The following is a 25,148-nucleotide window of genomic DNA, read 5'->3' on the forward strand; positions in this document are numbered from 1 at the left end:
GAATACTGTAACCTCATGGTTAAAGAGGCAGGCTCTGGCTGGGATGGAAGGGGAGCCACGGCCATGCCTGACCACATGTCTCACGGTGAAGCCCAGCAGACTGATGGAACAAACAGGCAGCTGGGGTGGCGAAGCACACCACCAAGCCCCAGCTCCTGGATTACTGTTCCTTCAGCCAGGCGTTAATCTGCTCACACTTCAAGCTTTGCCTAGTATGAGGAAGGGGCAATCAAGTCAAGTGCACACAGTCCATCCCTTGTCGTAACTCCTCCTGGCCGGGCGGCTGAGCTCAGCCAGCCCTCTTCCCTTCCCAACCCGCCAAGCACTCTTACTTTCCATGATGCAGAGCTTTTACACTCACACATCTTGCTCTTAACAACGGAGTAGAAACCTTCTAAGTACAATCTCCCATCAAATCAAAGTCACTGTTACATGGATTTACCTCCCAGCAAGGTCATTTTGAGGACAGTAATGCAGGAGACACATCCCAAATTCAGAATGTGAAAAACCATTTGAGAAAATATGAAATGTTTACACGTTAGTTCTTTATTAGAAGAGGTGATTCAGACCCATTTATATACGCAAAAGGGTAGGATGACAAAATATGTAATGGCCCTGTCACCTTTTCAGATATTTTACTTAAAATATACTTTATATTAAGCTTTAAGGTCACAGTGTAGGAAATCTCCGTAGGTGCCATTAAAACTACTCTAAAGAATATTTCCTGCACAAAATGATGCAGGATTTTAAAATAATGTACATGCAGAAAAAGACACATATCTTAAGTGCACAGAACACTCAGATATTCAGCACCCAGATTTAGAAACAGTATTACCAGCACCAGATAAATACCCCCTTTTCAGCCTTGCCCAAGGCTAGCCACTATCCTGACTTCTAACTGCATAGACAAGTTTTCCTGTGCTTATGCTTTACACAGATGGTCATGCAATGTGTGCCTGTGTCTGGCTTCCGTCATTCAGCTCTGTGAAACCAAGCTACTATTGCAAATACTTAAGGTTCACTTGTTCCCAACGCTCTACATTCTGCAGTGAAACATATATCCCTTTAGAGAATTCTGGTTTTAGTATGCCATGAATATTCTAGTATGTCCTTTAGTTGACATAAACACACCTTTCTGCTAGGTTCGGGTTAAAAGGGTATACGCATTTTCAAAGTGCCAGCTTTCCCAAATGGTCATACCAGTTGGTGATACCTCGAGCACGGTAGGCCTCCTGCTGCTTACCTCCTTGCCAAAACTGGATTCTTTTTTTATGCTTTTTATTTTAACCATCTCAGTGGGTGGGTGGTGTTTTAATTTTACATTTCCCTGATTACTAATAAAAATAACGTACCTTTTCGTGTTTACTGGCCATCTGGATATTCTCTTTTGTTAAGTGGATGTCCCAATCTCTTGCCCATTTTCTATTTTTTTCTTGTTGATTTGTAAGAGTTCTTTTTCAATTTTAGATCCAGGGCTGGAAAGTGTGGCCGTCGGGCCAAATCCAGATTGTTGCCTGTGTTTGTGAATAAAGTTTTATTGAGACACAGACACGTTCACAGCGACTGTCTAGCTCACAAAACCCCAAGTATTTACTAACTGGCCCCTTCCAAAAACCATCACCACCCTTTCCTCTACACTCAAGTCTGTTGTCATATACGTAAGTTGCAAGTATCCTCCCCGTTTCTTGCCTATTTGCTTTCTTAATGGGGTCCTTTTTATAAACATAAGTTTCAAAAAGTTAATATATCCAAATTAACTGGTTTTATTTTATAGTTTAGTGATTTGGGGGTCTTAAGAAAAATTTTCTTACTATAAGGCTATGTACAGTCTGCTAAGTTTTCTTTTTAAAGCTTTATTATTTTATATTTCATATTTAGATCTGTAATCCATCTCAACCCCCCACTTCTCTATTTTCTATTAAATTATTAAATTTAATTGACAAAGCATTTATTAGAAAGAATATCTTCTCCCCCATTATACTGCATTATCATCTTCAGCAAAAACCAAGTGACTGTATTATACACGGGTGTTTCTGGAATCTTTATTCTGTCCCAATGGTCAATTTGTTTATCTCTGCACCAATACCACACAATTATAATAATTTATGTGGCTTTATGACAGGTCTTCCTTGATACCTGGTAATATAAGTTCTTTTACTGTGTCTATTCCGGAAGATAGCCTTGACTACCATGGGGCTTCTGAATTTTCATTTGAATTTTAGAGTTAGTGTAATTTCAATTCAAGAACTTAGTAGGACTTTTAAGATTGCATTGAACATATGAATTAATGTGGGGGGGAAACTGAGATCTTTTTAAAACTGTCCCGGAATCCATGAACCAGATATAGCCCTCTCAAGTTTTGTAATTTTTTTTCTTGAAAATATGGTGTTAGGTAATTTTCCGTCGAGGCACTTGAGGATTTTTGATGCTACTGTAAATGGTATTGCTTTTAAGTTTTTCATTTTTTATGTTCACTGCTGGTATATTAAAAATTATTTTTGCATAATAAGCTTTATGCAGGGACTCTGCTAAACTTATTCATTAATTCTAATTATTTGTGCATTCCTCAGAACTTTCAATGTACAGAATCATGTCAACTGCAAATAAAAGTTTTACTTCTAATCCTCAGGCTCTTTAATTATTTTTCTTGCCTTATTCTCCTGGTTACATCCTTCTGCAGAATACTGAATACAATTAGTGACAGAAGATAGATATTTTTTTCTTCTTCTTCTTTTTTTTTTTTTTTGCATCCTGGAGAAAACTTTCAATATTTCAGTATTAGGTATGCTGGTGGTTGTAGTTTTAGAAACTTTTCATCCAAGTAGGGAAGTTCCTTTCAAATCCACAGCTTATGAAGAACATTAATGGATGCTGACTTTACCACGTGACTTTTCTGCATCCTAGATTACTTGTTTCTGTAACGTAGTCCAGTGCTTAATCTTTGATTATTAAAGGACCCTTGCATTCCTTGGCCCAGTGAACTGGGTCGTGTGACCACTATAAACAGGTTACTGGCAATCGGAATGGAATTATCATGACTGGTTTAGACGAACCAGGATTCACCCTGTGTGTCATGTGAGGAAATGGTGAACAAACTCTTCCAGCAAGGAATTAAGGGGAGAAAAGACACTGAGTTAATCAACTAAAACTGTCTGCTAGAAACTTGTATTTGTTCCAAAATACTGGGAATGAAGGGCAGTTCACAAAATAATGACATAGTATTCACATCAGATAAAAGATGAAATTTCTGAATTACATACTACTGGCACACCGCACACTCAACTATGGATTAGATGAGCGGAGTGGCACAAGAGTTTTATGTATTCTACAGATAAACTATGTGGATGCCCTCTTTTACTGACACAGACTTAACTCCAAATCATCTATGCATAGTTTATGAAAATAGTGTCTTAAAATCTTTTTTGCTCAAATGTAGTTGAATTCGCTACAAAAACCACTGGCTTAGCCTTTATTGATGGGGCATTTGCTAAACACCCATTTGTCAATGCCTCCCAACAAATAGAAAAGTACGTACTTAACTATCTCATACCTAGCAAATGTGTCACCAACAACACATATCCTGTATTAGTACATTTTGCCACCTCAATACTCAGAATACTGCCTTTTCCCAAATAATTCAAATTCAAATTTGCATACAATTACTGTTAAACTGCATTTTTAAAACATGATAGAAACTGTCATATATGTGTTTAATGCTACTGTCCTCCTTATAAACTCCTGATGATTCCAAAACTTCATTTTATACCATGGTTTATTCAGTGCTGACAGCTTCTGAGAGCTTTCCTATAAACATCAGAATTTACATCAGAAATATGGCTTTTAGTATAACAATTTCCAAGACAATATGTTTTCCCACACTCATCACTCTGATAGATCTCGCCTTGGTATGATTCCCTGATATGTAAATATAATTTGAATTCCAAAATAAATATTAAATATTCATCAAGTTTCACTCCTGTATAAATTATCTTGTGCCCAACGCATTGCAGGATCTTGCTGAAGGCTTTGCTTCTTCTTGTATTCCTAGGGATTCTTCTCTGTAAGAAATCAGGTAGAGATGAATCTAATGCCTCAATGGTTCTCCCCATTCAGAAACACGAACTCTCAGACAATGACATCTGACTCCCCATTAGATTTCGTCATACTCAAAGACCTTTAACGTCACAGGAGATTCTCCACATCCAGTACATTCACATTCCCTCTCCTGTGAATTCTCTGATGGCTATTGAAGGCTGACCTGTGGTGGAATTTTTTCCCACACTCGTTACATTCGTAGGGTTTCTCTCCTGAATGAGTCCTATAGTGTACAGTGAGGTAGGACTTCTGAGAAAAGACTTTCCCACACTCATTACATTCGTAGGGCTTCTCTCCTGAATGGCTTCTGTAGTGCACAGTGAGGTTTGACATCCGAGAGAAGACCTTCCCACATTTACTACATTCATAGGGCTTTTCTCCCGAATGGATCCGGTGGTGGATGGTGAGATAGGACTTCTGAGAGAAGAACTTCCCACATTCGTAACACTCGTAGGGCTTCTCTCCTGTGTGCACTCTTTGATGTCTAAAGAGGGATGAATTATGGGAGAAGGTTTTCCCACATTCACTGCATCCATAGGGTTTCTCTTCAGAGTGACTTCTGTAATGTATAGTATAGTACGACAACTCCGAGAACAATTTTCCACAGATGTTACATTCATAGGATTTCTCCCCTTTTGGAAGCAATTGGTGCCCACTGAAGGCTGAACTGTCAAGGAAGATTTTCCCACATTCGCTACATTCATAGGGTTTGTCCCCTAAAAGAGCCGCAGGATGGTCAGTGAGATACGAGAACTGAGAGAGCTTTCCACATTCACTACATTCGTGGGGTTTCTCATCTGTGTGTACTTTCCGATGTCTAATGAAGGCTGAATTTAAATTGAAGGTTTTCCCACACTCGTTACATTCGTAGGGTTTCTCTTCTAAGTGACTTCTATAATGTATAGTGAGGTACGACACCCGAGAGAAGAACTTCCCGCACTCACTGCACTGATAGGGTTTCTCTCCCGTGTGGGTCCTCTGATGTGTAATGAGGGTAGATTTTCGGTAGTAGGATTTCCCACATTCATTACATTTGTAAAGTTTCTCTCCCGTATGCGTTCTCTGGTGGTCACTGAGGGCAGACTTGCGAGAGAAGGATTTCCCACATTCGTTACATGGATAGGGTCTCTCTCCTGAATGATTCCTCTGGTGTAGGGTGAGATGGGTCTTCTGGCAGAAGGTTTTCCCACACTCGTTACATTCATAGGGCTTCTCACCTGAATGAGTTCTCAGGTGTTGGGTGAGATGTAACTTCTGACAGAAGGTTTTCCCACACTCGTTACATTTATAGGGCTTCTCCTCTAAGTGTGATCTCCGATGGACAGTGAGGGTCCCCTTTTGGCTGAAGGATTTCCCACATACGTTACATTCATAAGGTTTCTCTCCTGTGTGGGCCCTCTGATGTATGATTAACTTTGACTTTTTACAGAAAGATTTTCCACATTCGCTGCATTCAAAGGGTTTCAATTCCATCTGCGATCTCTGGTATACATTAAAATTTGACATCTGGATGAAATCTGACCCAGAGTCATTCCACTCGTAGGGCTTTTCCCCCATATAAGCTCTCTTATGAGCCAGAAAAACAGCTTCATTGTCTAAGGCTTCCATGCATCCATTATATTCAAAGGGTTTCTCCAAAATATGAATTTTCTGAAGAATACTCTCTTCATTTTGAGAATAGCCTTCCCCATTTTGATTACATTCATAGGGTTTCCCTCTGTGGTACATCTTCCCACATTCACTACACTCATCAGGTTTCTTTCTTGCATAGCTTCCATCACTAATAATTAATTCTGAAGTAGACTCTAAATTCTTTCCACATGAGACACAAGTATGAGATGTTATGCTTGAAGGAACAAGGCTTGTTTCCACATTACACGTTTTATCAAATGCATTCTCTCTCTCTTCAATCAGGGTTTTGTTGTTGATAGAAATAGCTTGCCTTGAATGTTCATCTTCACTTCCAGGGATTCTCTCTATCAGGTCATCAACTTTCCAGACTTCTTCTAAAAAGGAACAGAATTAAACAAACCTTGTGAATCTGAATACACCAGGTATCAAATGGGAGTGGTACTCAAGTGCCCCGCCATATGACTGACTCTGGCTTTACAGCCAATCTCCACAAATAAAGGGTATAGTCCTCCTTTCCCCCTGATCTGTCATATGAGATAGACAGACAGACAGACATGGAGCGGAGTGGGGTAGGCACAGGGAAGGGATGAGTGTGGGACAGGACTCAGCATTAGAGAAAGAAGGGAGAGTAAATTCACACCAAACACAAGCACCTTTGTTACTTCCCAAACATGTTCAAAACTTTGGTAGAAAAGGTGAAATAAACCCAAGAAATGATGACCAGAGGGCACAGTCACTGAAACAGAACTAGATTAAGGCACAAACAGGAGGACTCGTGAGCACATTGGTCCAGTGGGAGAACAAGAACAATCGCTGCATGAATATTCAAAGAAAACACTCAAGTACGGATTATGCTGGGAGTAAGAGATTGCAATTTATATTAAACTGTAAGATACTGCTTCACACACAGATTACCACGATGACATCCTCACTAGCCCAGATCCTTCCAAAATCTTTGCCTTTGTATTCTGCACATAAATCCAAATAAACATTCTAAAAATTCCAAACTCATCTTTACAGACACTCCTACCACCAGGGCTCCAGCTCCCCAGCCCTGGTTCACATTCACCTGGAGGGAGAGTTCCAGGCACATAAATACCAGAAAGAAATGTAAGATGGGACCAGGTGGCAAGAGACTGAGCCACAAACGTTGGCTCTCGGAAGTATCCTTATGGTCCTACTTAACCCTAACTGTACTTGTTTGCACAACAAAGCGTGGCAGCTAAAAGCACAGAGATGAGGCTACCTCGATTCAAATCCACCTCTAACACAGTACTGGCCGGGTCTTGAACAAGTTACTTAACTGTGATGCAGCTTCACACAGCTGAAATGTGCCCGAATCACGGCACTGGGGAAAAACCAATTTAGTGCATGTAAATCAGAACAGTATATGATCTGAAAGAACTACCCATCGATTTTCTTTCCATTTGCTCACTTAAATTTCATAAAATCAATCACATCCCTGACATAACACTAACTAAGTCCTGAAAAGAAGCACGAGTTCCCATCCGTGCAGGTTTCGCTTAATATAAAACCTTAAATGTCAAATTTCTAAAGCCGCCCCTACAATATTGACTTTGTATTTATTTCTATGTCTCTTACAAATCTTTGGAGCCTCTGAGCTATTGTTAGCTGCCTTCATCCATAATCAATGCAACACCGACAGTTCTGTGCTCAGCAATCTATACCATCCCTGGACCTCCAAGCCCCGAATACAAACAGGAAACAAAACAAAACAAGAAAAGTTATCATTCACTGGTAAGATTTTTCATTACCTGGATTCACAAATATACTCAAACTAGCATTTCTCTAATCTTCCAATACCTTCTGCTCCGGAAAGCCAGGCCATGCCCACTTACTCCCAACCACCAGCCCGTGCTCACGCTCTCATTCACCAAGATGGCTTCCAGCGGGTGGCCACACTCAACACCTATCCATACTTCAGGGGAAGCTTTAAAATATTTATCAAATCTCTTCCCAGCTGTTTAGAGCTCTTCTACCTTGAATTTTTAAAACAGCTTTAACACAAAGTTGTAAATAACATGTACTTGAAAGTTAAGTACTCTGTGTGAAAGCTGAATCCGAACTAGTCCATGCAGCTATGTTCTCCTTTCCTAACTAAACCGTGTGCCTGCAGAGTATGGTGACATTTCCTAGTTTTTCTGGAATCTCTCTGTGATTAGAAACTAAAGTAGTTCCCAATCTGATCAAATCGAAGCTTTCAGGTTCCACCCTAACCCTGTTTTATCTACAGTTGAGGATAAATTATGTCTCAATGGATATTGATAATAAAGGTCTTTCTTCCCTGGGTCCTCAGTCCATGAAAAATTTACAGAATGCCTTCTACATGTTACATACCAGAGCAGAATGAAAAGATCCTTCCTCTTTGGAAGATTATAATTCAGGTAGAGAAAGGATTAAGTACCAAATACAGAATCGTATCTAACTTTTGTGGTATCTGTGGATTGGGTATCAAGAGAAGGGAGAAACAAGTAACTTTTGTGGTATCTGTAGATTCAAGAGAAAGGAGAAACAAGTGTGGTGAGTAAGGAATAATGGAAAGCTCAAATAAGAGATGAACTTTTAAGGATAAAGTTCTGGAGGTTCTGCTGCACAACAATGTGAATATAGTTAATACCACTGAACTGTATGCTTAAAAATGTTAAAATGGTTAATTTTATTATGCTTCTGTGGGTTTTTTGAGCCTTGATATTTCTTCTGGAGTAGGTTTTTTTAAAAAAACTTTTACTTATTTTTAAAATTCAAATGTAGTTCACATACTGTGTTATATTAGTTTCAGATATATATTGTTATCTCTTTATAACTACGATTTAAAAAGGAAGGAAAGAAAACGCGTAATTTGGGTAACAGAAGTACACACGAAGAAGGGACTAAGACAGTCTGGAGATCTAGACCAAATGGAATTTAACAAGAATCTGGGGAAAGAGGACATGAATTCTGATGGGCAATATCACACCATACTGAGTGGGACCCAAGGAGAGGAGAATGTAAAATCTATTTCAGAAGAAACAGGATAGTTATGGGCTCATCTTGTCAGCCTAGTGTTAAATCAATTGGATGTTTCAGATGAACAGACTCTGCAATTTCCAAATAGGGTTCACTGTCATCCAAGTATGAGAAAATGTTTTTTAACACTGATGTCAGAAGAAACTAAGAATATGCAGGAAAATTTTAAGGCATTTCACAAAAGATAAGAAACAGAAACCAAGGGAGAGAAGACCAGTACAATGTAATAAATAAAGGAAGTGGGGAGGATGTGCAGGATGGTTTGGAGGAGTCTGTAGCTGACTGTCAGCCACTCTGAGGAAGAAGGGAGTGGAGCACCTCTCTGGCAGGACCATCTGCCAGGTACAATAGTCCACAGGTTACAGGGATTAAGTATCAGTTTGGACGAGCAGCATAAATACAAACAAAAAGGCCTGAAAGTTGAGACAAGATGAACCTTTACAAGGGGCACGAAGAGAACTAAAGAATGGAAAACAGGCTCTTTCCTCCCTGGCTGCTTGAAGCTCGGCCACCATCATGAAAGACACGGTAACTATCCAGACCAGGAAGTTCACGAGCAAGCAACTACTTCAGCGGAAACAAATGGTCACTGATGCTCTCCACCCCGGGAAGGCCACAGTAATTTAGGAACAACCAGCCACAGTGTACAAGACCACACCAGATGTCATCTTTGTATTTGGATTCAGAACTCATTTTGGTGGTGGCAAGACAACTGGCTTTGGCGTGATTTAGGATTCCTTGGATAACGCAAAGAAAAATGGACCTAAATACAGACTTGCAAGACATGACCGGTACGAGAAGAAAAAGACCTCCAGGAAACAGTGAAAGAACACAAAAGCAGAATGAAGAAAGTCACGGGGACAACAAGAGCCAGTGCTGGTGCTGGCAAACAGCGAGCCAGAGACTAGACAAGAGGAGTAAAGACTCTGCAGTGACTTTATCTGTGGTGACTGTGCAGGTTTTTCATGAGGATTAATAAACTAAGAACTTTCTTATCTTTATTTTTAAAAATTTTTATTATATTATTCATTAGTTTTCGATACAGTGCTCCATGATTCATTGTTTGCTCCTTGCAATACGTGCCCTCCTTAATACCCATCACTGGGCTAAACATCCCCCCATCCCCTAGAACTTTTTTTTTTTTTAAAGATTTTATTAATTTTTGTGAGAGAGAGAGCATGTAAGCACATAAACGGGGCAGGGGGGCAGAGGGAGCAGCAGACTCCCCACTGAGCAGGGAACTGTGGGATCATGACCTGAGTGAAGGCAGATGCTTAACCGACTGAGCCACCCAGGCACCCAAACTAAGAACTTAAAAAAAAAAAAAAAAAGGAATGGCAAACATGTCCTGCGGGGGCAACTTCACTTATGAGTAAACGCTTCCTGCACACCTACGGTGGCTGCAAGCGCTGGGGAAGAGGAAGGCCCGATGCACACTGCACCAGCACACTGGAACCACTTAAAGCACAAAGCTGAACAAAAATCAAGACAGCTGCACAAAGCTTCAGCGAAGCTCGATTTTATTTATTTTTTAATTTTTAAAAAAAGATTTCATTTATTTATTTGCCAAAGACAGAAAGAGAGACCACAAGCAGGGGGAGCAGCAGAGGGAGAAGCAGACTCCCCGCTGAGCAGGGAGCCCGACACGGGGCTCGATTCCAGGACCCCGGGATCATGACCTGAGCCGAAGGCAGACGCTTAACTGACTGAGCCACCCAGGCACCCCGCGAAGCTTGATTTTAAAGTAACCTTCTTCCACTCTTCCACAAACCTTCCTCACCGCCCTTCTTAGCCTGTGGTCTTAGGAACCTGGCACCACCCTGAAAACAACTAACAAGGCTGGCAGCATATACACAACACTTGTCAAACCAGCTCGATCCTGTCTTTCCCTATAAACCCCCCTTCCTTGCAGTCTGTGAAAGCCACAGGCCTCTGCAGCCTCCTTTGCCCGACAAACCAATGAAGCTCTTGTTCCTTTTTATCCCGAGCTGTCCTTGAGTTATACTTGGGCTCCAAAGCACAGGGGTCTGTGTATGACCACATCACGTGAAGACCGACTTAGGGCCTGTGCTCATCACTGCCAAACAGAGCGCAGGAGCACCTATGTGAGGCAGCAGCCAGCCTCACCGGCTCAGGGAGGGGACAGATTTTGGTGTCCTAGTGCATAAAGCAGGGAGTGAAACAGGCAGGAAATCAGCCCGAGGAACTTCATGGCAAGGAAGGAAGGAAAATGGAAGACAAAAAGAATGAACAAGAACGTCTCCAATTCATTTTTCTCCGAGATTTCTAAATGGCTGCAAAGAAGGGAATTCTGTGCTACTGGGGGCGGGTGAGTTACTGAGCACGCAGGAGGAGGAAGTGACCGGGTCCTCACAGCACTGGCTAGCATGGAAAATGCCCACAAGTGTAAATCAAATGTAAAATCAGAAAAGCAGCCTGCACACAGCGCTGGAGGGAGCAAGCTGCCTGCGGCCTGGGAGGTGTGGCCGGGGCGCTGGAGGCTCGGGGCTGCCCTCAGACCCTCCCAAAANCCCCCCCAAGGGGGGGGGGGGGGATGTTCAAAACTGTACCGAGCTCCTAACTTACCTGGATGACTCTGACATGGCAGTTCTCCTTCGGCGACCCACGGCTCCTCTCCCTGCTCCAACTTGAGGATCACGTTCGGTTTGGTGCTGTCGTACCCTGTGAGTGAGAAACGGAGCCAGACTTGGACCGGCTGCTTGGCTCTCGGATCTCTGAGTCTGAGATGCTGCCTCAGAGGCCAACATACAAATACCCTACCTGGTGCCGAAAGGGCGTTAAATGGTCCTAACACTTATTTCTTCAAACTTGAGAAAAAAAAGTCATTAAACTGGCAGGCCCCCTCCACCCCTGGGGCAGCGACCCACACGGCAGGCTCTCCTCACCCACGGAGACGAGATGGCTGTAGTTCTCCAGCATCACGTCTCGGTACGTGGTCTTCTCATCAGGCTCCAGCTGCTGCCACTCCTCCTGGGTGAAGTCCACGGCCACGTCCCTGAATGACACTGGCCCCTGTAACGGTATCGGATCGGAATCTGTCATGTGGAGGAGACGTGCAGCCACGGGAGCTTAGCAAGCTCAAGCTCACTGATAAAGTTAACCGTGAACACTGAAAACCTGACTGTGTGTTACAGACTGTGGAACGAAAACAAACCAGAGTGGAAACACTACCTCTGGGTTCCTTCCGCGCTCCCTAAAAAACCCAAACCCCAAAATCAGAAAACCAACTGAGTTCCCATTTTGCAACTGAACTGAGTTCTGGGGGATGTAAGATGAGTAAGACACCGCTCCTGCTCTCAGAAAGCTTCCGGCCCGGCAGGGAAACACCATGGAAAAAAAGACATATTTTGTCCCCCGGCCTCCCGCCCCACCTCGTCACAGGGGTGCACGCAGAGCTCAGCCTCTGGCCTCCTGTTCAGCTCTTTCATCTTGGACTTTTACCTGTGGCGACCTGCGTGACTAAGGGTTCTACGTCCTCCAAGTTTTGGGCCAAACACCGCATCTCAAACAGCTCACCCTTGCAGCAATAACTTGCACTGACGAACGCCCGAGAGGTCGAGTGCCCGCATGGAGCGCGGTTTCATGGGCTGCCAAGTTAGGCTTCACAGCCCGTGCGCCACAGGATCGAGGCGGAAAGAAGACACAGAGGTGTGAAGTACCAATGAGCAGAAACAGAGGCGGCGTCGACACCAAAGAGGGGGCGGGAAGAACAGGGCAGAGAGACCGTTGCTAAAGCACAGCTGTCCGACGGCAGGAGCAGACTCTAACTCAGGACAGTAAACTGAATGTACACAGTTACCTTCCCGCCTCCAAAACAAAACAAAACCCCCAAAAAGTCCATTCAAAGAAATACAAGAATAGAGCCCTGGGACACAGAGACTGTTCCCCGAGCAGGAATTTCTCTGAGGAGATTCCTGTGGAGCCGAGAAGATGAGAACCGAAGCCGCAGATCGCACAGCTCCACACAGGGTGCACACTGGGCCCCAGCAAGAGTGGACCGTGGAGTGTCCTGGAGCCCTGGAGAATCCCCAGGCCCATCGAGAGGGCACGGGGTCCCTGTCGGCAGCAGAGGTGAAGAGCAATTAGCCACAGGAACACCTTAGCAGCCCGGGTGGTTCCCAGTTTCGAGTCCACAGAGCAGTGGGATTAGTGGCGGACGGTAAGACCTCTCCGGCTGTGGGCACCGTGGTCACACATGTGGCAGAGCGCAACACACTTCAGGCCTCAAGGCTGGGAGAGGGTCACAGATTCACTGTGACACAGACAGATGTCTGTCTGGGATAAATGTTAAACTGGAGGGAATACGGGTACGATCCAAGAGGGTCTCGGGCAAACCAGGACACAAATCCACTCTATCCGAGTTGGACGTGGTTGATCTTCCCCAAGGCAGCTCTCAGAGAACCACACTTAGGGAAAAGCAACTCGAGTGACTTAACCTTGTGTGCCAACTTGCAGCTAGTTCAAAACGGGAGTGGTGCCTACAGATTCCGTGTGTAAGAAGACACCACGCACAGAAGAAAAAGGCAGCCTACAGAATGGGAAAAATATCTGCCTATTGTGTCTCTGGTAAAGAACTCATACCCAGAATACAGAGCGAATCCCTAAGACCCAACAACAGAAACCAACATGATTCAAAATGGGCAAAGGACTGGAATGGGCATTTCTCAAAGAAAACACACACGTGTCCAAGGAGCACACAGGAAGATGCTCAACATCACCAGTCACCAGCACAAATCAAAGCCACAGTGAGTTACCGCCACCCGTCCCCTAGCGTGGCTACTACCAAAAAGCCGGGAAATAACATGTTGGGGAAATGAGAACCCTTGTGCACTATCGCTGGAACGCAAACTGGGGCAGCCACTGCAGGCACGAGACCTCCTCAAAAATTAAAATTAAATTTGTTATTAATTTACCTTATGATCCAGCAATTCCACTTTTGGGTATATACTTAAAAGAACTGAAAGCAGCGTCTCAAAAAGGTAGTTATACGCCCATGCTCATCGCAGCATTATTCACAATAGCTAAAATGCAAAAGTAACCCAAGTGCCCAACGACAGATGAACAGACAAGCAAAATGTGGTCTACATGTACAATGGAGTAATATTCAGGCTGAAAAAGAAGGAGGTCGTGGCACCTGCTATAATAACGGTTGAACTTTAAAGACATCATGCTCAGTGAAATGAACCAGTTACAAAAAGACAAATACCGTATGATTCCACTTAGGTGACGTACTTGGAACCGTCACAATCATAGAGGCAGGAAGTACAACAGCTGCCAGGGGTGGTGGAGGGGAGGTGGGGCATTACTATTTAGTGGGGACAGAGCTTCAGTTTTGCAAGATGAGAAGTGTTCTCGAGATGGACGGTGGTGGTAGTTGCACAACGATGCGAATGTACTTAAGGCCGCTGAGCTCTATGTTTTAAAATGGTTAAAGTAGTAAAATGGTTAAAACAGTAAACAGTTAAAACAGTAAATTTCACGTTATGTGTAATTTATCACAATAAAAAAAATGGAAGAAAAACTGAAGTGATGTCTACCTAAACACATTTCCCTAATTCACTAACTTCTAGAGCTCTGCAGTCATCCTCTTCATAAAGAAAAGAGCGAAATGGGGTCATTAGTTGAGTACATTCACATTAGCTATCAGTATTTTTCTCTCAAAACGTGAAATAAAAAAAAATCAAGAATCATCAGCTAATTGAGGAAAACGGTGTAAATAAAAGATAAACATCAAGAAGAGCAGCTCAACAATGACAGAATCAATTTCATATAGGAAACAACTTACATTTTTTCTACTGATTTGTATTTTTCAATAATTAAGCAGAATGTTGCTTCTAAAAAATGAAGACATTCTCCCCAAACAGCCAGCAAATACTTAGAAATTAAAAACCAAGTTGTTGGGGCGCCTGGGTGGCACAGCGGTTAGGCGTCTGCCTTCAGCTCAGGGCATGATCCCGGCGTTATGGGATCGAGCCCCACATCAGGCTCTCCCACTATGAGCCTGCTTCTTCCTCTTCCACTCCCCCTGCTTGTGTTCCCTCTCTCGCTGGCTGTCTCTATCTCTGTCAAATAAATAAATAAAATCTTTAAAAAAAAAAAAACAAAAAAACCAAGTTGTTGCATTTCTTAAAACCCCAAGTAAGAGGCTTAAATAACAAATGGGACACAGAATATACAATTCAGGAAATGTCTCAGATAACAAGAAATTGAAATGATGAAATAAAGCTTGAGATACAAAAGCCAGATCCGACAGATTCAACATTTTCAGGAACAGAAAACAAGAAGGACGAACACAAAGAATTAAAGGCAGAACAGAAAATGATACCGGAGCTGAAGGATCAGGTAAACCATCATGTCACAAGGGATTCGCAAACAAGAATATTGGGGGAAAAACACAGATCTAGAAATTTCCTGATAAAATGCCCCAAACTGAAAAATTAAGGGAAAAAATCTCCTAAAAAGTTACAGGTGGGGGGAAAAAACCACACCAGTTACTCTGAAAACTGCCATTCTACTTCTCACCTCAGAAAAACCCTTGGACAACCGCCCATGGCTCGTGAAAAGAAAAAGGATTTCAAACCCAGAACTGGACACCAAGCCAAGCTATCATTTCAGCCAACAGACATTAGATTCTTTCAGGAAAACAGGGCAATTTATTATCAAAGGAAACACTTTCCTCAAAACGTTCAAGATATCCTCTGCTGAAAGAGAGCGAGAGCCACCACAGAGGAGCATGGGGGTACAGAAGCCCCCCTGAAAGTGCAGCAAGAAGTGTCCAGTGCTGTTGCAAGCAGCGGTGCTGGGGCGCCCAACACCCAGCTCCTGTCTCAGAAGGGAAGTGCTCGGCACACGTGGCCCATCATCCTGCTGTTTACAAACGATGTATCAACACAGGGTTTTCTACCCCCGATGTAGGTGCCTCGGCTGAGATTCCCCAAGACTGCAGGAGTTGAGCTCACTGAGAATCCATAGCAGGACATCGTAGTCGATCCAGAACAAGTGAGCTGATGAACTGCCATGCAGAGTAATAACCCGGGTTCAGTTAGTCCACAAGGCAAGGACTGGCTGGGTTGGAAGACTGACCAAGCAATCAGTGAGACAGATCAAATCACACACCAATACCGCTTATATCAACACAAACATCCATAACAAGATATCAGCAAACAGAATCCAACGCCAGAATGAAAAATATACAATATCTAAGTGGCACTTACTCCAAGAATACAGGCTCATTTAATCTTTGGAAATCCATTAACATAATACGCCATTCTAATAGGGCTAAGAAAAGACTTTTATCTCCACAAAGATGCTGAAAAAGCCTCTGATGATATTCAAGATACATATGTGATTAAAAAAACCCTCAAGAAAATAGGAATGGATACTTCACTAGCATGAATATGTGTATACGCACACACTCTCCTACCCTAATACACGTAGCATGTGTGATACATGTACAGTCTGAATCACATGCAAGCACACGTGTGCTTTTTAAGTTCGTATAGATGCGGACACACATGCACAGGTAAAGTCCTCTCAGTTCTAAAGTGAGGGTTTTACTTAATGGGCAAACACTAGATGCATTCCCAGTAAGATCAGGAACAAGGCAAAACTACCTCCCGCTGGAGAAAACAATTAGAGGCATGCTAATCAACAGAGTAATAGTGAAAACTATTTCTATTTGCAAGTGATACACTATACCCAGAAAACTCAGAGAATCAACAACAAAACCAACTCAATAAAGGAATAATGTTATATAAAATCAGCACACAGGGGCGCCTGGGTGGCAGAGCGGTTAAGCATCTGCCTTCGGCTCAGGGCGTGATCCCAGCGTTATGGGATCGAGCCCCGCATCGGGCTCCTCTGCTGGGAGCCTACTTCTTCCTCTCCCACTCCCCCTGCTTGTGTTCCCTCTCTTCGCTGGCTGTCTCTCTCTCTGTCATATAGATAAATAAAATCTTTAAATAAATAAATAAATAAAATCATCACACATAAAGCAACAGCCCCAGGGAGCCTTGCTGGCTCAGCTGGAAGAGCGTGCGACTCTTGATCTTGGGGTCGTGAGTTTGAGTCCCACATTGGGTGTAGAGAGGACTTAAATAAACTTACAAAAAAAAGAAAGAAAAAGAAAGAAAGAAAAGAAAAGAGGGGTGCTTGGGTGGCTCAGTCATTAAGCATCTGCCTTCGGCTCAGGGCGTGATCCCAGAGTCCTGGGATCGAGCCCCACATCGGGCTCCCTGCTCTGCGGGGAGCCTGCTTCTCCCTCTCTCACTCCCCCTGCTTATGTTCCCTCTCTCACTGTCTCTCTCTCTCTGTCAAATAAATAAATAAAATCTTAAAAAAAAAAAAGAAAGAAAGAAAAGAAAATCATTTCAAAAACCCCTAATAGCCCTTGTTATATTAACAGACTAAGAAGATTCAAGCTAACACACAGTTTATGGAGTAACAGAAAAGATAAAACTGTTAATAAGAAATGTACAGGGGCGCCTGGGTGGCACAGCGGTTAAGCATCTGCCTTCGGCTCAGGGCGTGGTCCCGGCGTTATGGGATCGAGCCCCACATCAGGCTCCTCTGCTAGGAGCCTGCTTCTTCCTCTCCCACTCCCCCTGCTTGTGTTCCCTCTCTCGCTGGCTGTCTCTGTCTCTGTCGAATAAATAAATAAAATCTTAAAAAAAAAAAAAAAGAAAAAAAGAAATGTACAAAATCTGTACTAGGACAACTTTGAAAACACTCCTGAAAGGCACAGAAGCACACTGGAGCAAAAGGAATGATGCTCCTTGTTCCTGGACAGGTCAATTCAGTAACACAGAGATGTAAATCACTCTCCCCTCAATTACTTTACAGATATGTGATCCCAACAAGAATACCAAAAAGCATTTTTCCTGGAACTAGGTGAGATGGCACGAAAGTTCATACAAGGGGGGAAAATCAAGGACTAGGAAAATCTCCAAAAAAAGAAGCTGTTTAGGGGGCCTAACTCCTATCAAATTAAAACACAACCTTTATGATTAAAAGGGTTTGGTGTCGGCATACGGATGGAGATGGGTCAGTGGAATAGAGCACAAAGTCTAGAAATAGCCTTGCATGATTACGTGACATATCATGAGGACCTATGATATTATAAGACAATATAACAACCCACTGATTTTTTTTTTTAAAGATTTTATTTATTTATTCGACAGAGATAGAGACAGCCAGGAGAGAGGGAACACAAGCAGGGGGAGTGGGAGAGGAAGAAGCAGGCTCATAGCGGAAGAGCCTGATGTGGGGCTCGATCCCACAACGCCGGGATCACGCCCTGAGCCGAAGGCAGACGCCTAACCGCTGTGCCACCCAGGAGCCCCAACCCACTGATTTTTAATAAACAGTGTTAGAGCAACTACAGTCATTTGAGCGTGGATGAAACTGCATCCATACCTTACACCATAAAAGAAAAAAGTCCAACTGGATCAGTGATCTATATATAAAATATTAAACGACACAAAAAAAAAAAAAAAAAACCGGGTGAATGTCCCTATAACCCGGATGTGGGGAAAGGTTTCTAACTGACTCAAAATACAGGCATTAGGACTACTTTCAGCAAGGATGGACAAGGATCACATTTACTCTGCCTCCTGAAAGGACACTGAAAAACAGAGTATACAATGTAGTGGTTTTCAAGACATGGATCTTGAAGCGATGGACAGGAATCAGAGACAGGAAATTAACAAGGGGAGGCTGGTGGTTACTGCCCTGAGAGTTTCCAGCCCTGGAGCAGGGAGGGGGGGACCGAGAGGAGGTAAGGAAGATTGAGAAACTGGGAAACATGCAGGAAAGAACAAGCCATACATAAAATCATGCATCTGTCTTAGTGGGCCTAGAACTGACCCAGATGTTACAAGTGCCACTGAACATTAAAATAGTCTATTACCGTATTCCTTATGTTCAAAACATTTGAATAGGAACAGGAAAGACATAAAAAAAAAGACTCAAATTTAACTTCTACAGACAAAGACTACAGTGTCTGAGATGAAAGTTACCCCGGACTAGATTAACACAGCACCGAAAAAAGGATCAGTGACCATGAACCATAGCAACAGAACATGAAGCTTACAGAACATGAAGCTTACAGAACATGAAACGCACAGAGAAAAAGGAATTTAAAGAGAACGAGGAGTGTCAGAGAGTTGTGGGACAACTTCAAGTAGCGTAACACACAGGTAAGAGGACTTGCTGAAGGACGGCTGGAGGGAGGCGGGGGGAATATTTGAAGCAATGTGGTCAAAAAGTTCCCAAAGTTGATAAAAATCATAAAAACACAGATCCAAGAAGTTCAATGATCCCTAGGCACAGAGACATGAAGAAAACAATATCAAGACATATCACAATCAAACTGCTCAAAATCATGAATAAAAAGTTTAAAAGCAGCTAGAAGAAAAAACAAAAACCAAAAACCACAGTACAAACAGAGGTATGAAGGTGAGGATGACATCACATTTCTCTCGGAAACAATGGAAGCAAAAAGACAGTAGGGGAACACATCTGAAGTACAGGAGGAGAAAACCCAGCAAAGCTCCCCTGAAATAAAAGCCAAGGCAAAATAAAGCCGCTTTCTGACATACAAGAGCTGAAAGAACTCATCAGCAACTAGAAGAAGTGTTCCAAGATTTATAAAGAACCTATCAAACTCAACACCCAAAAAAACAAATAATCCAGTTAAAAAATGTGCAGAAGACAATAGACACTTTTCCAAAGACCTACAAATGGCCAACAGACACATGAAAAGATGCTCAATGCCACTCATCACAAGGGAAACAAATCAAAACCACAATGAGATATCACCTCACACCTGTCACAATGGCTAAAACCAACAACACAATCGGGGCGCCTGGGTGGCACAGTGGTTAAGCGTCTGCCTTCGGCTCAGGGCGTGATCCCAGTGTTATGGGATCGAGCCCCACATCAGGCTCCTCTGCTGTGAGCCTGCTTCTTCCTCTCCCACCCCCTGCTTGTGTTCCCTCTCTCTCTGGCTGTCTCTATCTCTGTCAAATAAATAAATAAATAAAAATCTTAAAAAAAAAAAAACCAACAACACAAGAAACAACAGGTGTTGGCGAGGATGTGGAGAAAGGGGAATTCTCTTTCACTGTTGGTGGGAATTCGAACTGGTGCAGCCACTGTAGAAAACAGTATGGAGGTTCCACAGAAAGTTAAAAATAAAAATAGCCTATAATCCAGCAATGACATTACTAGGTATTTACCCGAAGGATAAAAAAATACAGATTCAAAGGAGAATCTTTGATGTTTACAGCAGCATTATCTACAACACCCAAGATATGGAGAGAGCCCAAATGTCCACTGACTGATGAATAAAGAAGATGTGGTGTGTGTGTGTGTATGTGTGTGTGTTTATATATGGTGGAATATTACTCAGCCATCAAAAAGAACATCTTACCATTTGCAACAACATGGATGGAACTAGAGGGTATTATGCTAAGCGAAATCAGTCAGAGAAAGACAAATACCATATGATTTCACTCATATATGGAATTTAAGAAACAAAACAAATGAACATATGGGAAGGGAAAAAAAGGGAGGGCAGGAATCAAACGATAAGACTCCTAATGACAGAGAACACACTGAGGCGTGATGGAGGGAGGTGGGTGGGGGATGGGTTAGATGGGTGATGGGCATTAAGGCGGGCACTGTTGGGACGAGCACCAGGTGTCCTATGTAAGTGATGAATCACTGAATTCTACTCCTGAAACCAATATTGCACTGTATGTTCACTAAAATCTAAATAAAAATTTGAAAAAGAAAAAAAACCCCAAAAATTGAAGTGTTGAAGGAAGCCCTTCAGGCAGGAGGAAAATGACAGCAGATAAAAATCTGTATCTACATAAAGAAATGAAAAATACCAAAAATGGCAACTATGTTATTTTCTTACTCCTTAAAAAATAGTTAAAAAAAAATAAAATAAAAAATAACTATTTACTTAAAAATCACAATGTCTTATGGGATTGATTCTACCTGTAAAACTAAAATGACATAACAGCATAATGACGCAGAGGGGAGAAATGGAAGTGACAAGCTCCCTATATTCTTTTTTTTTTTTTTTAAGATTTTATTTATTTATTTGACACAGAGAGACAGCCAGCAAGAGAGGGAACACAGGTGGGGGAGTGGGAGAGGAAGAAGCAGGCTCCCGGGAGAGGAAGAAGCAGGCTCCCAGAAGAAGAGCCTGATGTGGGGCTCGATCCCAGAACGCCGGGATCACGCCCTGAGCCGAAGGCAGATGCTTAACGACTGTGCCACCCAGGCGCCCCACAAGCTCCCTATATTCTAAGCAATAAACAGTGCATTACCTGAAAATAAACTGGTAAGTTAAAGCTGCATACTATAAACTCAAAGTAATCACAAATAACAGCAGTGTTAGAGCTAACAACGCCACACAAGAGGTAAAATGGAGTCATAAAAAAAATACAATCAATCAAAAGGAAGGAAGACAAAAAGAAGAAAAAAGAAAGAAAGCCAATGTTACAAACAAAAAACAAAAACAGACTACAACCTAAACAATTATATCGATAATCATATTGTGTGTAAATGGTCCAAGCAACCCGATTAATGAGCAGAAACTGTCAGATTCAATAAAAAAAGCAAGATCCAACTATATGCACTTTAAGTATAAAAACGGAAATAGGTTAAAAGTAAAAGAATGGGGGCGCCTGGGTGGCACAGCGGTTAAGCGTCTGCCTTCAGCTCAGGGCGTGATCCCGGCGTTATGGGATCGAGCCCCACGTCAGGCTCCTCTGCTATGAGCCTGCTTCTTCCTCTCCCACTCCCCCTGCTTGTGTTCCCTCTCTCGCTGGCTGTCTCTATCTCTGTCTGAAAATAAATAAAAAATCTTTAAAAAAAAAAAAAAAAAGTAAAAGAATGGAATCAGATGCCAACGCTACTCAAGAGAAAGCTGGAGCAGCTTTATGAATATCAGAAAAAGTCCACGTCACAGCACAGAATATTACCAGGGGTAAAGAAGCTGCTCTCACAATGGCAAAGTGGTTAATTAATCCAGAGGATGTAACAATTTAAATGTTTACGTACATGATAATATACATGAAGCAAAACTCGATAGAACTGCGAGAGACAAACCACAGTTGCCCGAGATTTCAACTTCCCTCTCTCAGGACAAGAGCACAAGGAGGCAGGAAATCAGCAAGGAATCATTCACCTGAACAACACTACTAATTTGATCGGATCGACCTTTATCGAACTTTTCCCACCAACAGCAGAATAGGCAATCTTCTCAAGCACATGTGGGGGGCGCCCGGGTGGCAGTCGGTTGGGGGTCTGACTCTTGGTTTTGGCTCAGATCATGATCTCAGGGTCCTGGGATCGAGCCCCATGTCAGGCTCCATGCTCAGCGAGAATCTGCTTGGGATTCTCTCTCCTCCTCTGTCCCTCCCCACCCTGTGCACTTTCTCTCTCTCTCTAATAAATAAAATCTTTTAAAAATATATGTATAGCAGATATTTCAAAAGGACTCAGAAACCAATCTGAAGGTGTTTCTCTGGTCAAAGACAGAACCACTTAGGCATCAAAGAGAGTAACAACTTCAGTGTACTGGAATATTTAAAATATGTGTAAACCCAGGAGCTCATAATGATAACGAAATGAAACAAACACACAAAAATCCTAGTTGCTCAGGAGCCTACTCAATGTTGTGACAATTGCCTTTTCTGTATGAACCACAGAACCAATTAAAGAGATGTTTTTCTTCAGAAAAGTATTATAGCCAGTAAAAGAGGAAGAAATGGCAAAGTAGCACAGCACCATCTTGTCTCCCCTAAAGAATCAGTGGACCTTGGCAATGAACATCAACCAATGGATGCTAATATCACAAAAACAAAGACAGGAAGAGGATACGGGCTTCCAAGAGAAAGCAGACAAGTGTCATGGGCAACAAAGTCTTGCCAAAAGAACTGAACAGAAGTGGGTAAACTTCCAGAGCTAACTACCAATCTTATAAGGCATCTAGGGAATAATAAAAGACTGTTAAAGTTAAAATGATGACAATGTGGTCAACACAACCCAGACCACGGGAAACCGAGGATAAGCCCAATTTCTTCAAAAGATAAATTACACAGAAGTACCACAAAAGACATACCGGAGGAACTACTAGTAAAAGATTTAAAAGACTTAGCCCCCATAGCCCACCGCCCCAAAAAATGTGGTCTCTGTGTGTATCCTGACTGAAAAGAATAAACCACAAAGCATTCAGGAAACGGTGAAACTTTGAACACCAGATACTATATATTAAGAAAGGTATTGTGGGTTACCCTCACCCACTTTTTAAAAGGCTCCTGATGAGTTTAAGATACATACAGAAATACTGGCAAGAGACTTTTTTTTTTTTTTTTTTTAAAGCCAAGAAAAGGGAGCTCCATGAAGACAATACCAGTTTGGAAGTAATATGTCAAAGTCACATGCATGGTCACATGAGATAAGGGCTGGAAGATGTCCCGATGGCTTGGACCATAATTAGGTCACTGCTAATCTTTACCAACACGTTCAGGAGAGGGGTGAGGACAAAATCAAGATGCTGAGGATTGAAATGGGAAGGGGAGAGAGGACATACTTAGTAGAGAATACCTTACTGTATTATTTACTATACAACCCAAATGAACAGTAACAGAAGCACCTGAAGGATGGGCAGGCCATTCCCTCAGACAACTTTTAACCCCGGATCAAACAGTAACAGTGAAATTTGTCTCCTTGGATCGATGTATTTTGCTGCCTGGAAAAATTATACACAGCAGGCCCTCAGCTTAGATAAGCAACAAGTATAAGACACATGTTGCAATGATTTAATGGTTGTCATTAGGAAAGCTACCCACAACTACATCAATTTCAACAAAGACATTTTTTCAAGTCCTAGGGAATCTTTAAAACCCACAAGTAACAAAAATGGCATCCTCTTACAGTCAATTCAAATTATATAACGGGCATTACTCTCCTTTTCTGCCACTGTCAGGAACATCAGTCATATGTGTTGCTCTACCACCACAGCCCTGAGGTAGCCTACTATCTGCACACATGAACTTGAAAAAAAGACTCTGGGTGCTGACACCCTAATAACTGTACTTTACATGATAATGTCTTTTATTTCCATATTCTTATTTTAAAATCTGGATCCATATAAACCTCCCGAAATGCATTACAAAACCAAGCAAGGGAACATATATGGAGATAGGAAAACTCACCTGGGATTCATTCATTTTCTGCTGCTCTTGGAAAAGCGTACAGACTCTTAACAGTGGACCTAGAGAAGTAGAAGAAATAACAGAAGTCACAGGTAATCCAGCTTGCCAAGGCAGAAACCCTGCATAAGAACCATCAAAGAAAGCTCATACCCTGTGAACACTCAGAAGGAGAAACATAGAGTAGAACTGTTGTCATTCCCAGATATCAGGAGGTGATTAGATGGGTTACGCTCATTGTTTAATATAAACATCGACTAGTTTTTCAAATAGCTTGCCTTCATTAAACTAATGTAAAAAAAAAAAACTCTCCTCTTACACTGTACAAATTATCTTACTGACCTTTCGAATTGCTTAAAATTAAAGTATCCACAGGAACAGAGAACACTAGCTCTCTAAAATGGGATAAATGTGCACCAAGGCATACTTTTGTTTCTAAATGATATCACTTAAACGGTATCATATCGCTGCACATTAAGAATCTTTTAAGAAAACTGTAACCGAGCAGATAGAACACCGGCCCAGGAGCTGAGTCCTGTGACCAAGCCCATCCACAGACCCCGTCATCCTGGACAAGCCACCTCCCTGCTCAGGCCCAATCTCCTCTGTTAACCCAGGCAGCAGCAGCTGGCCCTCGCACCCTGGTCCTGCGCGACACTGTGGGATGCTCCAGGGCACAACCCAGCGGGGTCAGTACACACTCCTGCGCGCTTAGAGACACGTCGGGAAGCCGGACAGGGAACCGGGGGAGCAAGGGGTGTCGGTGGGGAGGGAGGCGGGGACCCCCTGCGCCCCCGGGAAACCTGGGTCCCACGAGTCCCGCGTCCCGGGGGAGCGCCCATCCCTCCCCGTACAGCCGCTCGCGCCCTCTCGCCGCCGCGCCGCCCGGAAGATCCACAAGCGCACGACCTCCCCCGTCGGGACCCGCCGAGCTGCCTCAAGGCTCCCGAGGGCTCCGGGGCGGGGGCTGCTCCTCCTCCGCCTCGCGGGGCCGCCGTTCTCGGGGAGCCGGCTCTGGGCCTACGGGACGAACTCACTTCGGGCCGACGACCCTCCCGGGGCCCGAATCGGCCGCCCGGGGCCTCGCCGTCCCGCGGGCGCAGACGGGCCGGGCCCCGCCGCCCTGCGCCGCCGCCGGCC

At 43.1% G+C, this 25,148-nt stretch overlaps 1 protein-coding gene and 1 pseudogene across 7 annotated transcripts in view; one reads left to right on the forward strand and one right to left on the reverse strand.

Moving 5' to 3' along the window:
• Positions 1-25,142, reverse strand: part of LOC100463897 (RB-associated KRAB zinc finger protein) — a 50,337-nt gene extending 25,195 nt beyond the window's left edge. For 5 of the 7 annotated variants that reach the window (XR_004628332.1, XR_004628331.1, XM_034669772.1 and 2 more), the window contains exons 1-6: positions 24,922-25,142; positions 24,012-24,070; positions 11,661-11,787; positions 11,341-11,436; positions 6,038-6,101; positions 1,353-1,514 (exon numbers count right to left, since the gene is read on the reverse strand). Coding sequence is in view for 5 of the 7 variants with exons in the window: in XM_034669772.1 (XP_034525663.1) it covers positions 1,391-1,514; positions 6,038-6,101; positions 11,341-11,436; positions 11,661-11,787; positions 24,012-24,026 (426 nt within the window). In the remaining 2 variants the exon portion in view is untranslated. Of the gene's footprint in view, positions 1-530; positions 6,102-11,340; positions 11,437-11,660; positions 11,788-24,011; positions 24,071-24,921 lie in introns of those variants that run through there. The other 2 variants (XM_034669770.1, XM_034669769.1) reach the window with 2 other exon arrangements.
• Positions 9,271-9,833, forward strand: LOC105236385 (annotated as a pseudogene).
• Positions 25,143-25,148: the final 6 nt, after the last annotated feature.

Source organism: Ailuropoda melanoleuca, chromosome 10 (assembly GCF_002007445.2).
Source record: "Ailuropoda melanoleuca isolate Jingjing chromosome 10, ASM200744v2, whole genome shotgun sequence".
NCBI lineage: Eukaryota > Metazoa > Chordata > Mammalia > Carnivora > Ursidae > Ailuropoda > Ailuropoda melanoleuca.